This window comes from Aspergillus japonicus (genome assembly GCF_003184785.1).
Source record: "Aspergillus japonicus CBS 114.51 unplaced genomic scaffold BO86scaffold_12, whole genome shotgun sequence".
NCBI lineage: Eukaryota > Fungi > Ascomycota > Eurotiomycetes > Eurotiales > Aspergillaceae > Aspergillus > Aspergillus japonicus.
Window position 1 is genome coordinate 314,581 of NW_020291649.1, and position 14,199 is coordinate 328,779.

Consider the following 14,199-nt stretch of genomic DNA (forward strand, 5'->3'; position numbering starts at 1 on the left):
TTGCCGCCTGATCGACCCCTGCTGGTGCGCACATCATCAATGCCGAATTCAGTCGACGATTCCAGACTCGTGTCGGAAGTAAGCATGGAAGATCAATCATCTGCCATCGACATCATTCTGACTCAAATTTGAGGGCCGCTCTCTGCCTTAAGGTTTTTTTTTTTTATGTTTCCCACTCGTCACTCACAAACCAGTCGGCCTTTTCCTCTCCCTCGTACATACCTACTTATCAGTTCCAGACGGAACTCCCGACCATGGTTTATTTTTGGCCGGGACTCCGGCCACGCTTAGCCTTTTTGTTCCTTAGTTGCTTACTGGTCTTGCTTTTCCCGTATGCCGATACGACGGACATGATCTGATCCAGCCCGGATTTTGGAGGCAGGTCATGCAAAGCAGGAAAAGAAAATCTTTATCCATCCACACTGCACGACTGCTCCCTAACTAAAGTCGCGGAACGCGCACTAGTCAACTAATCCTGCTCCGTCGGCTTCCAATTGGCCTGACATGAAAACTTGGAATATGTCTGCCTGTCGCCATCTCAAGTGGCTCGAGAAGATAATGCTGGTTGTCTGTCGTAGGTCGGACTGCAGCTCGCCTACAACAGCACTTCCCACCCACTCAGCTGCTGTGTGCCAGCCATACTTGCTACCCTTCTGAGACAACGCCACACAAAACCCAGCCCCTTCTAATCAATAGTATGAAGACTGACTATCAACATCTCTAATGAGGAAACAAGATGTTGCTGCACTATAGTGGTGGGGTCGTGCCTCGCTGCAATGAGTTTTTGCACTCTAACAGCCTCATGCAAAGAAAAGTGAAGACAAATCCGGAGATATGAAAGAAAAGTTGTAAGGTACAGTAGCATGAAGGTCAAAGCAAGGTCAGGCTAAGACATTCCACATTGATGGATAGATTCTTCCAGAATGGTTCTTCTCCTCGGTAGCAGCCATCACCAAGCCGCGCGGTTGACGAGATCGTGCCGATCCCTATCATTCTTCCTGCAGTGGGTCACGCTGGGGCGGGGATGGCGCTTACTTTAATTCTTCTTATTTACTCACTAAATTCCAACCAACGCTCCCCTGCAAGGGAGTCTCTTTAATCTGTGAACGGTTCTCGCAGTCTTGTTTTTGGATAGTTGATCTTCGATCTCATCAACCTCGATGTAATTACGCAGCCGTCGATCGACATGACCTGCCAATCCCAATTCTGGTGCATGCTCCGATGTAATGAACATATCTCTCTCTCTCTAAGTGCAGGATGAACCCACTTGGCGTCTTTAAGCATTTCACAATCTTGCTTATCGTCATAAGTCTACCGCCTTCCTCCAAATACTTACTCCGACCTGCGCAATCGGGTTGAACAACATAGTGATATTACGTTTAGAGAGCTGGAGTCCGCCCGCCCGCGATCCGACCAGATCCACAATCAATCAATCAAACCACTTTAGAATGACATCGATGTTTCACCATACCTTGCTTAATCCAGTTAATACTCCTGTTGCCAGCTAACTGCCTACTAAGAGTAGCTACTTACTGTAGCTGCATACCTATACCTCGTTTACCGATTCCGTTATCCTGCTGCCGATCTCCGCTATACCGAAACTGTTGATATAACAAACGTTGCGTTCCAAACTAGGTCATTCTAGCGAGGTGCTGCAATATACATATCTACCAGTCTACTCCACTAATCTCATACAAAGTACCTTGCTCAGACGGACTCCTCGGATGTGGACTCTAATATAATCCTCGCCATGTCTCCAACACTGATTCAAGTTTCAATATGTCTATCCTGAACTCCAATCATCTTGACAAAATGATGTCACCAATCATCGAACCTTGCCACGACAAAGACCGGCAGCTATACAAAATGGAGAAGCGTAGGACGTATCCCACAGCAAAGTCCGGTATTAATCGAGTGATTCAAAACACAATCTCCGAAACTCGCAGTATCTGCCCAGGATTGGGGGGGGGGGGGGGAAGACGATATATGTTAATGTCCATTCCCCGAAGAAAAATACATTCATGCGACAACTCCAATCTCCACAGACTGCCTGCTTTCGATGGATCATCGAGGTGGTTCGGTATACATGGCGACGTGTCTGCGCTTGAGGTCTGGAGCCAATGCAGTGTGATGCAGTCGGCGAACGGTACCACTTGATCTGTTTGTGACAGCTGCACCGGCGCGAGGGAAGGGGCTGTGGTTATGGATTGAGTGCGAAGGGTTGCGTTGTATTGAAGTTAGTAGTCGATATGGGTTCTCTCATCGGTTATAGTGATTATATTCACTTTGGGGAAGCCCAGCTCATCGATGGAAAGAGTATTCCTAGATTGATTGTATCATGATGTACTGCTACGCGGAGTAACGATCTGTCCCAGAGTCATATATGATGACCTCATGTGGTTCGGACCCCATGGCTATATTACACCTCGTCGGCGGGTGGGTATAAGAGGGTGAATCGTGGGTGGTATCAAGGCAGATGAAGGTAGAAGTGCGGAAACTACAATCCGGGAGTGTGGAGAGGTTGAGCCGGGGTGTGTTATTCCGCTCTAGATTACCACATTGGTGTCTATTATCAAGTGCTTGAGCTAATATGCCGTGCAACAGGAGACAACAAACACGCTAGGCCTGCGTGGACTCAAGGGGAGAAGGCAGCAAAAGCAGCTGGAGCCTCGTCATGACCTGAATGTGATTTCTGGGTCGAACCGGGCAGGGCAATGGTGGGCGATGGAGTTCGACACCTGAAGCGTCTTGCCCTTGCGCATCGATAGTATCAGAGTTGCTGGCTACGAAACAGGCATGGCATATTCCAACAGGCTGAGCTCTGAGAACATCGTCCTTGCGTGTTGTTTGACTGGGATGTCGGGGATACGGCATGTAGTCGAGATCGGCGGTTGTTGTTGCATATGGGAATCTCAAATGTGGAACATCTGCTCTAGGTGGTGACACATGCTTGAGAAGGTGCCCAGTGAAACCAAAAAAAAAAAGCCGTCAAATCTCTCCCCTGATACGGTCGAAACTACCCAAAACTCAAAACTGGATTGAAGGACCCGTGGTGTTGAAATGGTATGGATTGTGTTGTTTATGAGCGTCAGGTACATGGGAGGTGGGGGAAAGCCATGCTGCCGGCCAAGGCACACCGAGAGCTCACCAGTACTGAAACTGGATCGAGCCCTTCGTCTATATGCCTATGGTCCGGTAGGTCACCATGCTGGAAAAAAGAAGAAAGAAGTTCTTTTAATTTAGTTTCGTAGGGCTAACCGGCCCTGCCTCTCCCACGAACATTACCAACCCGCCAACTCCATCTCAACATCGGCTCATACCGTCGACTCCTTGCCCGACTGTCTGCGCGAAATAAGATCCGGAGTGCCAACCATCATATCGAAAAAAGGGGCGTCATTTAGATGTTGGAGGGGTAGAGCATAACACGGACGGTGGCGCCGAGGGACTTGGGGGGGAGGTTGTGGCGGAACTGAGCGCGGACAACACCGGAGTTGCCTATTTATCGACCTTGTTAGTGGCCTCGTTCCTGAAACACCGCAGCACCTGATTCTCTTGCTTGCTGCGCGTATCTCGACTGTGTCGCCCTCTTCGCGGATATGGTTGATTCGTTTCACGTACCGTGAGGGCGGGTGACCTTGCCCCAGATGACCCGAATGTTGGAGCCACGGACCTCACGCTTGGCCCGGTAGACGAAAGCGACCTTCTTGCCGAGGTAGAAGTTGGCAGCCTCGGTGTTGGTGACACCGTCGATCTGGATCAGACTATATTTCCCAAGATGTCAGATTCCCATTGTTTCCGACGTCGATATTCCGGTGGTGGGTGGATCGGTACCTGGTGTTGCAGTTGACAGCACGCTTGGAGCGCTGGAAGCTCAGGTGGCGACCCCTATTGCAGAAATTCGTATTAACCCGACTGCCCTAATTGCATCCCATCGCGCTTCGACCCGTCTCAAAATCTTCGGCGTAAATTCGACCATGACGATATATCCGGGATATCTTTGCGCGATTCGACGATTCAACGATGTGTGTTGGCTACTTACTTGACGTAGACTAGTGGTCGCAAAGAATCAGGTTAGCTTTCGGTTTCGCCCAAGATGAATCTCCCAGCACTGCGCTCCCCCAGTTCCGACTCCATATCCCCCATATCAAAACAGTGTGGCGGCATCATATCATGAAAAAGACCGGAGAGATGGACTCACGTCTGTTACCGTTTTCCGAAGGCATTCTGGCGGCGTTTCTCTGAGCAACAGCGGGCAACGCAAACGAAGTCGAAGGAAGGCAGAAATGACCCGCAAAAAGTCGTCCGGGTTGTCGTGGTTGTCGTCGCTTCAATCGGTTACGGGACGACGCACAAGGCCACAATTTGCGAGGTGTGTTCGGTGCGGCTCGCCCTAACCCCAATTGGGACGCTTAGCGAGTCCGACCGCCCAGGGCAAGGCAAAGTCCCGTGATATGGGGAGGATGAGTGCAAACGTGCCAAGCCGCAGCAGAGTGCCCTAGTCTGCTTTCGGCATACATCGGATAAACCGGTTTCTCCAGGTTCCGAGAGATGGACTCCGTGGATTAGACTAGTGGGAGTGTCCGTCCGTCCTCCGTATTCCATCGTCATCATTATCATTCATGATCAGTTTGACATTCTTTCAAACTTCCGCTCCCCACCCGGTTATTTTGCCGCCGGCCTACTGTGGTCCGAAAGACCTGCCCCTCCCCCTCTAGAGTCTTTCCGCCGGTTGATACTCCGTACAGCGGAGGAAGCTCCAGAGCGTCCCGGACTCCCAAGCTGACAAAACAGTTTGTTGAATTCTTTCCACCGGTGACGGCAATTGGCCCCATCGGATATCACCAGACTGAACGTAAGTGACTGGGACATACTATCCCGCACTTGCATTTTCAGACTGCAGGGAGCGGCAGCAGCAACAGCAACAACTTGGAGTTTCGGCATGCATGAGCTTATCTCCTTGGATTACCCAACAAGGTCCCTTTTCAGTTCCAAGAACAGGTCGCGGTGCCTAGTCACTGTATCTGGAGCTTTAGCATGGCCTTTTATCTGCTGCTGCCAGGGTAGCGCAACATTTGTCCCCGGTGGATTGAATGTATGGGCCTATGAGGGTATGCGGACTTAAAACGGGGGAGGATGACTTCCTCCAAACCGATCAGACCGGGACACTCATTTGGAAATAAAGCGTACCTTAGCCCCACCAGCAATCGGCAACGAACCTGACATAATGTCCTCTCCCTTCAAGCACGCCATTTCATCTTCAAGGTGCTTGCCCCGGGTGTCAACATCTCAGGAAGTAGTATATGAATTGAGGAACAGATGCAATCGCATAAAAGACTAACAGAAACAACGAGCATGTGATTCAATAGTGAGGCTGGAATGCAACGGCGATCGAAGTACATCCATCTCACAGTAGGTGTGTGATAAGGGAGTATAATACTCCGCAAGCCAATCCAGCCCTGACTCGGCATCCTTAGCACCATCTCCGGACTCGACTGGGCCGAAAGTTCGGTTTGATTCACTGTTCCTGCTACACTACGCCCATTTCACGGGAAAATTAAATCCGTATCATCCTTTTTCTGGATGACAAATTCGCCGATCGAACCCCACGACGCTGGTCACCGGAGACGCGGATTCAGGAGTCTCACAGTCTCACCTGGTTTACCGCAACCCCCGGCAACCAATAGCCCTTCGCTGCAGCTTCTGGCGCGATCTATACGGTTGCGGTTGTGGAATAGCCTGAACATCGGCTCAATGCATTTTTGCTGTTATCAGCACAGTGCTGAGAAACGGTTGAAATCTTTCACTAGCATGTAAAATGGGGATTGAAATTGAGATGAAAAGAGGGGCAGGCGCAAGCTTTATGTAGGCGGGATTCTCTCGGATTGTATCCCCACCATATCGTTCTGTAACAAACAGGACGAGTAGGTTAGATTGCCATGATCTTGTCCTGTGGTTGGGATGCGCCGGGCTGAATACGATCCATTGTTACCTATCTTAGCAGGACAGGTCCCCTAGTATTGAAGCTGACCTGCATGGCTGGAAGCTCCACCCGGTCTTCATCCAACGCCCCGCCGATATACATTTCATGTACGACGACGGGATCCGGGAGGAAGCTCTCGTAACCCCATGCTTCTTCGTCCAGAAGGGATACGAGTAGAAACAAAGAGGCATGTCAGATCGAAGTTGGAGGGGGCCAAACGGACTATTGGATCATGATGAACGCGGGGTGTGCCCCATGTGACTCGAAGATGTGCTTTCTATTCGAGCTTCATCCGCCTCCAGGTATGGAATTTGAGTGGAGGGTCAATCATTCCCCAGATTCATCCAAATGGATTGAGAGCAAGTGTGGCTTTTTTTTTTCTTTTTTTTTTTGGCTTCTGGTGGTAGAGCTATAATAGTGCTGATGGGGCTTCTGAGCGGAACGGTCGGGAATTTATTGTATCTCTGTACCTCAACTCAACTTCAGAGTATGTTTCTGTTACCAAGCAATGATATAATCTCGAGAGTCATTGCCACAGGGTGGGAACTGGACCGGAGCGGGAGGTCTGTTGGAACAGATGGAATAAATCAACTATAAAGCGGACGGATTTCCCTACTCCAAGGAGAAGCGCACGAGAAGAGAATTTACCGAACCACGACGATCTTTCATGTCCGAGAGTAAGACGGAGAGGATTGATTAATTAGTTGAGGAGAAAAGAAGAATAATCAATCAGATCAATCAATTCCTGAATTGAATAGTTTACCTTACAGTCTCACTTCTTCTTACCCTCACCCTCACGGGGTCCCGCGGCAGCGCAGCATCGACGTAGTGGAAAGAACAAGTGCCCCACCCGGGCTCGATTGCTTTGCGCCCGCCCACCTTTCTGCGCTTGTTCCAGCAAGAAGCAGAACAGCAGCAGCTCCCCCTCCGGCCATCTTACGCTACTCGAGTCCTCACGGTCTTAAAAAGTACTTGCTCCGCCGGAATTGTTGGGAAATTTCCATTAAACCCTTTGATTCTGTTTTCCTACCTTCTCATTTCCTCCTCCTCTTCTCTCTCTCTTTCTCTCTCTCTGTGATTTATTTACCCTACCTACTCTCCCATTCTATACCTACTCAACAACTCACCATCCAAAGAACAATGGCCAGCACGATAGCCCGCACTGAGGAACGCCAGAGCGCTGGGTGAGTAGTACTACTGCGAGTCTGCGACCTTCCCTCGCTGACATCACACCCCTCCTTCCTCTTCCCCCTCCTCCGTTTCCTCCGTTCCCTCCTTGTCCACCGCCCAAGTACTGCTATGTGAACTTCACCCACCACCAAAACCACCACCACCACCACCTCTTCTTACCACCGGGCCGGTTGCCAAACGCTCATCTACCAACCCGCCCCGCTTCCACCTTTCCCCTCTCCTCAGTTCCGCGATCGCGTTTCCTACCAATTCGTGATCAAGATCAAAGATTCCGTTGAATTTGCCCATTTTCTGCCTTTTTCTGCCGTTTCCCGGTTCCACTTGATTTTCTCCAATCGACATACATCAGATCCTTGCATTTATCAGTCAATCCCTGCCGACTTGAGAAGCTAATATGGATTTCCAACGCAGCACCGCCGAACTCAAAGATGACACCGTCATTGTAGTACTAGGTGCTTCCGGAGATCTTGCGAAGAAGAAGACTGTGAGTCACTCCGCGTGCGGGAAAGCAAAACTGATACAGATGATGTATCGAAGACGGACGTTGAAGCTGACAATTATCTTAGTTCCCTGCGCTCTTCGGCCTCGTATGTTGACAATGACCATTTCAGGTTGTTCCCCGGAATTGTCCCGGAGACTAACCGCGCCTGTAGTACCGCAACAAGTTCCTGCCCAAGGGCATCAAGATCGTCGGCTATGCCCGGACAAACATGGATCACGAAGAATACCTGAGACGTGTGCGCTCATACATCAAGACTCCCACCAAGGAAATCGAAGAGCAACTGGATAGCTTCTGCCAGTTCTGCAGCTACATCTCCGGCCAGTACGACAAGGATGACTCTTTCATTAACCTCAACAAGCACCTCGAGGAGGTGGAGAAGGGCCAGAAGGAGCAGAACAGAATCTTCTACATGGCACTTCCCCCCAGTGTCTTCACCACCGTCTCCGACCAGCTGAAGCGCAACTGCTACCCCAAGAGCGGCGTTGCTCGCATCATCGTGAGTCACCCATGCCACAACTATGACCGACGAACAACCACTCACATGTTTCGTGTTGTGCTATAGGTTGAGAAGCCCTTCGGTAAGGACCTGCAGAGCTCGCGCGACCTCCAGAAGGCCCTCGACCCCAACTGGAAGGAGGAGGAGATCTTCCGTATCGACCACTACCTGGGTAAGGAGATGGTCAAGAACATCCTCATCATGCGCTTCGGAAACGAATTCTTCAACGCCACATGGAACCGCCACCACATTGATAACGTTCAGGTATGATGTTCAGCGGGTTTCGCGGGTCTTTGTCAGTCGCTAAGATTTTGCGTGTTAGATCACTTTCAAGGAGCCTTTCGGCACTGAGGGTCGTGGCGGTTACTTCGATGAGTTCGGTATCATCCGTGATGTCATGCAAAACCACCTTCTGCAGGTCTTGACCCTGCTCGCTATGGAGCGCCCTATCTCCTTCTCTGCTGAGGATATCCGTGACGAGAAGGTAAGCGTCTTTCTCACTCGCATCGGATTCCATGACTAATCTCGTCTCAGGTCCGTGTTCTCCGTGCGATGGACGCCATTGAGCCCAAGAACGTCATCATCGGTCAGTACGGAAAATCGCTGGACGGCAGCAAGCCCGCCTACAAGGAGGATGAGACCGTCCCCCAGGACTCTCGTTGCCCCACCTTCTGCGCCATGGTTGCCTACATCAAGAACGAGAGATGGGATGGTGTTCCTTTCATCCTGAAGGCCGGAAAAGGTACGCCCGTATTGGTAGCATGTGTCGGATTCTCGAGCAGGTAAATACTAACTTTCTGCAGCCTTGAACGAGCAGAAGACGGAGATCCGTATCCAGTTCCGTGACGTCACGTCTGGAATCTTCAAGGACATTCCCCGCAACGAGCTCGTTATCCGTGTCCAGCCCAACGAGTCCGTCTACATCAAGATGAACTCCAAGTTGCCTGGTCTGTCCATGCAGACTGTGGTGACCGAGCTCGACCTCACCTACCGCCGCCGCTTCTCCGACCTCAAAATCCCCGAGGCCTACGAGTCCCTGATCCTCGACGCCCTGAAGGGCGACCACTCCAACTTCGTCCGTGACGATGAATTGGATGCTAGCTGGAGAATCTTCACCCCTCTTCTGCACTACCTTGACGACAACAAGGAGATCATCCCCATGGAATACCCCTACGGTATGTGTACCCCTTGAATCGATAACTTGGCCGTGCGATCACTGACAGTCAATCCAGGATCCCGTGGACCCGCTGTCCTGGATGACTTCACGGCCTCTTTCGGCTACAAGTTCAGCGATGCCGCTGGCTACCAGTGGCCCTTGACCTCTACCCCCAACCGGTTGTAATTCATGGCATAGCCATTGGGACCGCCTAAAGGTGGACACGGGGCCTAACGAATGAAGTAAAATGTCAGACTAAGTTATGAAAAAAATGTTAATGCTATGGGGCGAGATCTACGGCAAGACCGGACATGTGGGTTGATATGACAGGAATGCAAGCTTAACGGTACTGTTCATCGGTCGGTCGGGCAATGACTGGAGTTACTGTTTACAACCCCTTCTATTTCTTTAGAAACGAATGCAGAGCACGTTACGAATCATATGAGTCTGGTCTGGTTATGGCTTGGTTCAGGATGGCTGTCGCAGAATCGTAGGAATGCTGGCGGAAGGCAAGAGAGTCAATTAAACCCGGCAACATTCCCGCAACCCATCCAGGTTCTAGACCCAAGCTGTGCGGATGCATATCGACTGGCAGGTAGACTGCATACCAAGCTCCGGATAGCCAAGCGAACGGAATCATTAATGCCTAATTGGGCAAGGGAGTGACGGCAAGGGTGCATCTTAGGTACAGTACAGAATAAATGTTCCCAGTCTTCCGCACTCTTCCGCCCGACAAGAGCTGAGATGAACTCAGAGATGGACCCTGGAACGGCCAAGGAAAACCCCACTTTGGGATGAGGATCATAATCTAACACAGCTGTCAATCGCCATGATGGTTGAGCCCTTAACCAAGAAGGGCTAAGGGCCATTATGCCGATGTCGCGTAGGGAGAGAAGCTGGAAAAGGAGAGTAACTGATGTACTGTACTGTACTGCGTAAGCTGTGTAGCAGTGCCCGGAGGAGGATGCCCAGTGGGGTGCCCAGACCTCCAGGGGTGCAATTTAAATAATCCCTCCAGGTCGCGTGCCTTGCTCTGCTCTGCTCTGCTCTGCTCTGCTCTGCTCTGGGCCTGGCAGTTCACTCGGTGATATATGAATAGTAGCAGCAGTGGGTCTCTCTTTCTCTGGGAGTGGGAGCCGATAAGACCAGACCACCCACTGGGCCACCACCCACCACGACGGGCCGGGGGCCCGCATGCGTCGTCTTCTTGCCTGTCCTGCCGCGTCTTTCTTGCATTGCCCTGAACAGCCCGGGGCTTCGTCTTCTTCTTTCTCCTTCTCTTTTTTCTCTCTCATTCGCTTGTGTGTTTCTCTCATCTTGGTCCCTTTTCTTCTCTCCTTTCCTCTCTCTCCCAATTTTCGAATGCTTCTTAGCCAAACTCGAATCCAGTACACTACCACAGAACAGAACTGAATTTCCATTGACGGCATAACGCGCATTAGACTACCGTCGACCCTCTTTCCCCGCAGCTATACTCCGTACCTGCTACTCATACATTTTTGCCGGAGCTCCGCACCTGGAATACTACTACGAAGGACCAACCCTTTCCGGCTATTTTTAAACCGACCAAAAACCGTGCGACGACCAACCTCATTTCTCCAACCACTGCCATTTTTTTTTCTTTCTCTTTGAGTTAGACCTCCGTGCTTGTTTCGATCAATTATTCCAGCCTCGAGGGATATATATTCACCACACGCGACAGTTTGGAGGATTGTCGACGACCTTGCTCTCGGACCGATCTCAGGCACGGAGTGAGTGAGTGAGTGAGCGGGCGAACCAACGCTGGTTCATGGAAAGCGGTACAAATTGGTAGAGCACCGGGCGTCAAGTGCATGCGCGCATTCGAATTTGCAGGATGCCACAAGCTGCAAGATGGGTGGGATCTCCCTCAATCCGAGGACGAAGGGAATGGGTGCGCATGGTGCTCTTGACTTTCAGTCTGTTGGGTTTACAGTGAGTGTTTCCCCCTCCCCTCCTCTCAGGAACCGTTCTCCGTGCCATTTCCGTGCGCTCGGAAGAGGGAATACAGCAATTGATCTGACTTGCTTCTTGTCGCGAGCAGATTTACATGGGGCATTGAAATGACCTGTACGTGAACTTTCTCCTATTTACGAAAAGGCAAACCCTCGCAAGCGTTTCTGACTCGTTCGTGCGACTTAGATTGCACGCCGTATCTGCTTCAGCTCGGCCTCACGAAGTCCAAGACTTCGCTGGTCTGGATCGCTGGTCCGCTTTCCGGGTTGATCATCCAGCCGCTTATTGGTGTGATCGCTGACCGGTCTCGCTCGAAATGGGGCCGGCGCAGACCATTCATGATCGTGGGGTCGGTGGTGGTCGCAATGTGCCTACTGCTGCTGGGATGGACCACGGAGATTGTCAGGATGTTCGTCAAAGATGCCGAGAAGGTACTTATCAGCTTGCCTCCGCTTTCTGGTGGCATGCCACGGTCTAACATCTCCCCAGGCCAAAAGCGCTACGATCGCCATTGCTGTTCTGAGCATCTACGCGGTGGATTTTGCGATCAATGTCGGTATGTGCTGACTGACCCTGCATTGGGCTTTCCTTGTTTAACCTCAAATCAGTACAAGCGTGCTGTCGCAGTCTCATAGTCGATACGTTGCCGATCCCGCTTCAACAGACTGGGTCCGCATGGGGTATGCCTCCTCTCCTTGCACTGGTAGGACTGAAAACTAAAACTGAGCAGCAACCCGGATGACGGCCATTGGACAGCTTATAGGTTACGTGATCGGCTCAATTGACACTGTCAAAATCTTTGGGACTGCTTTTGGTGATACGCAGTTCAAGCAAATGACGGTCTTTGCTGCGTTGTCTCTGATAGCGGCAGTTTCCGTCACATCCTACGCGGTGAAGGAGAGAGTCCTGATCACAGCAAGGTACTTAGGGCATGGCACGGCCTCTAGATTCTTACACTTACTGATACCCGGTTTCTAGGGACTCTGATGATAAGGCCGGAGCGCTACAGGTGATCTCTCAGTTGTGGAAAACAACAATGGAACTGCCACCGCGCATTCAGGCGATTTGCTGGGCCCAGTTTTGGGCCTGGATTGGTATGATACACTTTGTCTCTGTTCATGAAGGTGCTGTTCTGACCGGAATGTGTAGGCTGGTTCCCGTTTCTATTCTACAGTACGACCTGGGTTGGTGAGACATACTTTCGCTACGAAGTTCCCAAAGATGCAGTACGCCCCAGTGATATGCTGGGAGAGGTTGGTCGTGTTGGCAGTTCATCCCTCGTGGTCTTCTCATCCATCACCCTTTTTGGAGCTGTACTTCTACCGTTCTGCGTACAGCCACCAGACAACAAACGGCCCCGGTTCACACCACGACCACCTCCTGGTATCGCTTCCCTACTGAAGAAGGTCCCCAGCGTCCGTCCGGATTTGCAGACAACGTGGTTAATCTCGCACATCATGTTTGCCGCCACCATGGTTTTCGCCCCCCTGGCACGATCGCGCGCGTTTGCGACGTTTTTGGTTGCCCTCTGCGGTATCCCTTGGGCCATCAGCTGCTGGGCTCCTTTCGCCTTCATGGGGGTTGAAATCAACAAACTGGCCATGAACCCGTCTCCATCGTCACGAGTGACCATGATCACTTCTTCGAGTATTCTTTCGGGCGGCTTCGCCGATCGAACAGCCACGGACACGGAAATGGACATCCTCCGACTCAACCACCACGATTCAGACAGCGACAGCGACGTGGAGGACGGCGGCTCCAGTGTCCCTTCAACGGGAGAGCTTGCGGGCATTTACCTCGGCGTGTTGAATGTATACACCACCCTCCCGCAGTTTGTGGGCACCTTCATCAGCTGGATCGTGTTCAGTATCTTCGAACCGGGCAGCACCAAGCGCGACGACTCCGCGCAGGAATCGTCTCAGTGGATGAATCTAGACAAGAGCAGGCCCAACGCTATCTCGATCTGTCTGTTCATCGGCGCGATCAGCGCCCTCGTCGCCGTCGAGGCCACACGACGGATGCGCCACGTGCTATGATCTCGTATGGGCTCTTGAGACGCCCTCAAGTTTTAAAGCGCGCCGCCCCCCCCCCCCGCATGAAAGATCTTACACATCGATGCAGTGTTGACCCGGGCAAAATGCTGTACAAAGACCTCTCAACGCGGTCGGCACATCTCACACATATACCCCATGATTTCATTTCCAATACCCCCTAATGCATAATGTTTTTTACCCTGTTGCTTCTCCACATATCAAATCCAAAGCAATTTTGCAACCAACCCCGGAACGGCATGCATCGATACATACGCAACGATCTATACGATATTTATTCAACTCTGGCCCCATCTTTCTCTTCCCCCCCTTGTTCAAAGACTTTTGTTCTCGCACAAGATAACCATATACCGCCGGTGGACATGAGGTTTAACTCCTTCATGATCTGTGTTTTGGTGCTCTGTCTATATACCGTTCTGTGCATGGACGTACATCAGGCTTGGATGATTCACTTCACCTTCTTCACGCCCTAGAGATCTTGTAATAGATTTTCTTGTTTGTCTCATGTTGATTTGTTTTTCGTTTCGCGACTGAGACGGAAGAATAGAAAGATGTTCATTGGTCTGCTGCTGTTTTTCTCCAGGGGAGGGGGGGGGGTCTCTAGAGTCGGTAGGGTTGAGCAACATGTCTTGTGGAGTCAAGAATTAGTATGGTTCTGTCTCAAGTAGGCGGGATTTGAACGCACAAGGGGCCATTACTGACATCTTCAGAAAAGATCTCGTGGACTGTACTAATCGTTGAACCGTCAAGCCGTAATGGTACTCAAACCTCTGCCCGAGTAAGGTCTAGTACAGACTCCCGGTGAAAGACCAAAGTATGGCTCAACTACCGCCCAAAACAAGTAGTATA

At 51.1% G+C, this 14,199-nt stretch overlaps 3 protein-coding genes across 3 annotated transcripts; 2 read left to right on the plus strand and 1 right to left on the minus strand.

Moving 5' to 3' along the window:
* Window positions 1–3,397: 3,397 nt before the first annotated feature.
* Window positions 3,398–4,223, minus strand: BO86DRAFT_397763 (60S ribosomal protein eL33; the record flags this gene model as incomplete). Its single annotated transcript, XM_025673512.1, has 5 exons — window positions 3,398–3,495; window positions 3,619–3,761; window positions 3,832–3,885; window positions 4,040–4,049; window positions 4,199–4,223. 5 exons carry the CDS (start codon window positions 4,221–4,223, stop codon window positions 3,398–3,400), a joined length of 330 nt encoding a protein of 109 aa, XP_025529659.1.
* A 2,848-nt stretch (window positions 4,224–7,071) lies between these two features.
* Window positions 7,072–9,639, plus strand: BO86DRAFT_34018 (glucose-6-phosphate dehydrogenase). Its single transcript, XM_025669038.1, has 8 exons — window positions 7,072–7,655; window positions 7,738–7,758; window positions 7,825–8,169; window positions 8,236–8,433; window positions 8,492–8,653; window positions 8,704–8,911; window positions 8,973–9,344; window positions 9,402–9,639. The coding sequence occupies exons 1-8, from the start codon at window positions 7,566–7,568 to the stop codon at window positions 9,509–9,511; spliced, it is 1,506 nt and encodes a 501-aa protein (XP_025529660.1). The 5' UTR covers window positions 7,072–7,565; the 3' UTR covers window positions 9,512–9,639.
* A 1,333-nt stretch (window positions 9,640–10,972) lies between these two features.
* On the plus strand, window positions 10,973–13,428 carry BO86DRAFT_34005 (putative sucrose transporter). Its single transcript, XM_025669033.1, has 8 exons — window positions 10,973–11,278; window positions 11,388–11,413; window positions 11,486–11,730; window positions 11,789–11,855; window positions 11,908–11,979; window positions 12,030–12,219; window positions 12,278–12,393; window positions 12,449–13,428. The coding sequence occupies exons 1-8, from the start codon at window positions 11,181–11,183 to the stop codon at window positions 13,333–13,335; spliced, it is 1,701 nt and encodes a 566-aa protein (XP_025529661.1). The 5' UTR covers window positions 10,973–11,180; the 3' UTR covers window positions 13,336–13,428.
* The last annotated feature ends 771 nt before the right edge of the window (window positions 13,429–14,199 follow it).

Coding starts and splice junctions, on each gene's coding strand:
- BO86DRAFT_34018 (XM_025669038.1), top strand. CDS start 7,566: ATGGATTTCCAACGCAGCACCGCCGAACTCAAAGATGACACCGTCATT. Junction 7,656..7,737: donor ATCTTGCGAAGAAGAAGACT/GTGAGTCACTCC, acceptor CAATTATCTTAG/TTCCCTGCGCTCTTCGGCCT. Junction 8,912..8,972: donor CATCCTGAAGGCCGGAAAAG/GTACGCCCGTAT, acceptor AACTTTCTGCAG/CCTTGAACGAGCAGAAGACG.
- BO86DRAFT_34005 (XM_025669033.1), top strand. CDS start 11,181: ATGCCACAAGCTGCAAGATGGGTGGGATCTCCCTCAATCCGAGGACGA. Junction 11,731..11,788: donor TCGTCAAAGATGCCGAGAAG/GTACTTATCAGC, acceptor ACATCTCCCCAG/GCCAAAAGCGCTACGATCGC. Junction 11,980..12,029: donor ACAGACTGGGTCCGCATGGG/GTATGCCTCCTC, acceptor AAAACTGAGCAG/CAACCCGGATGACGGCCATT.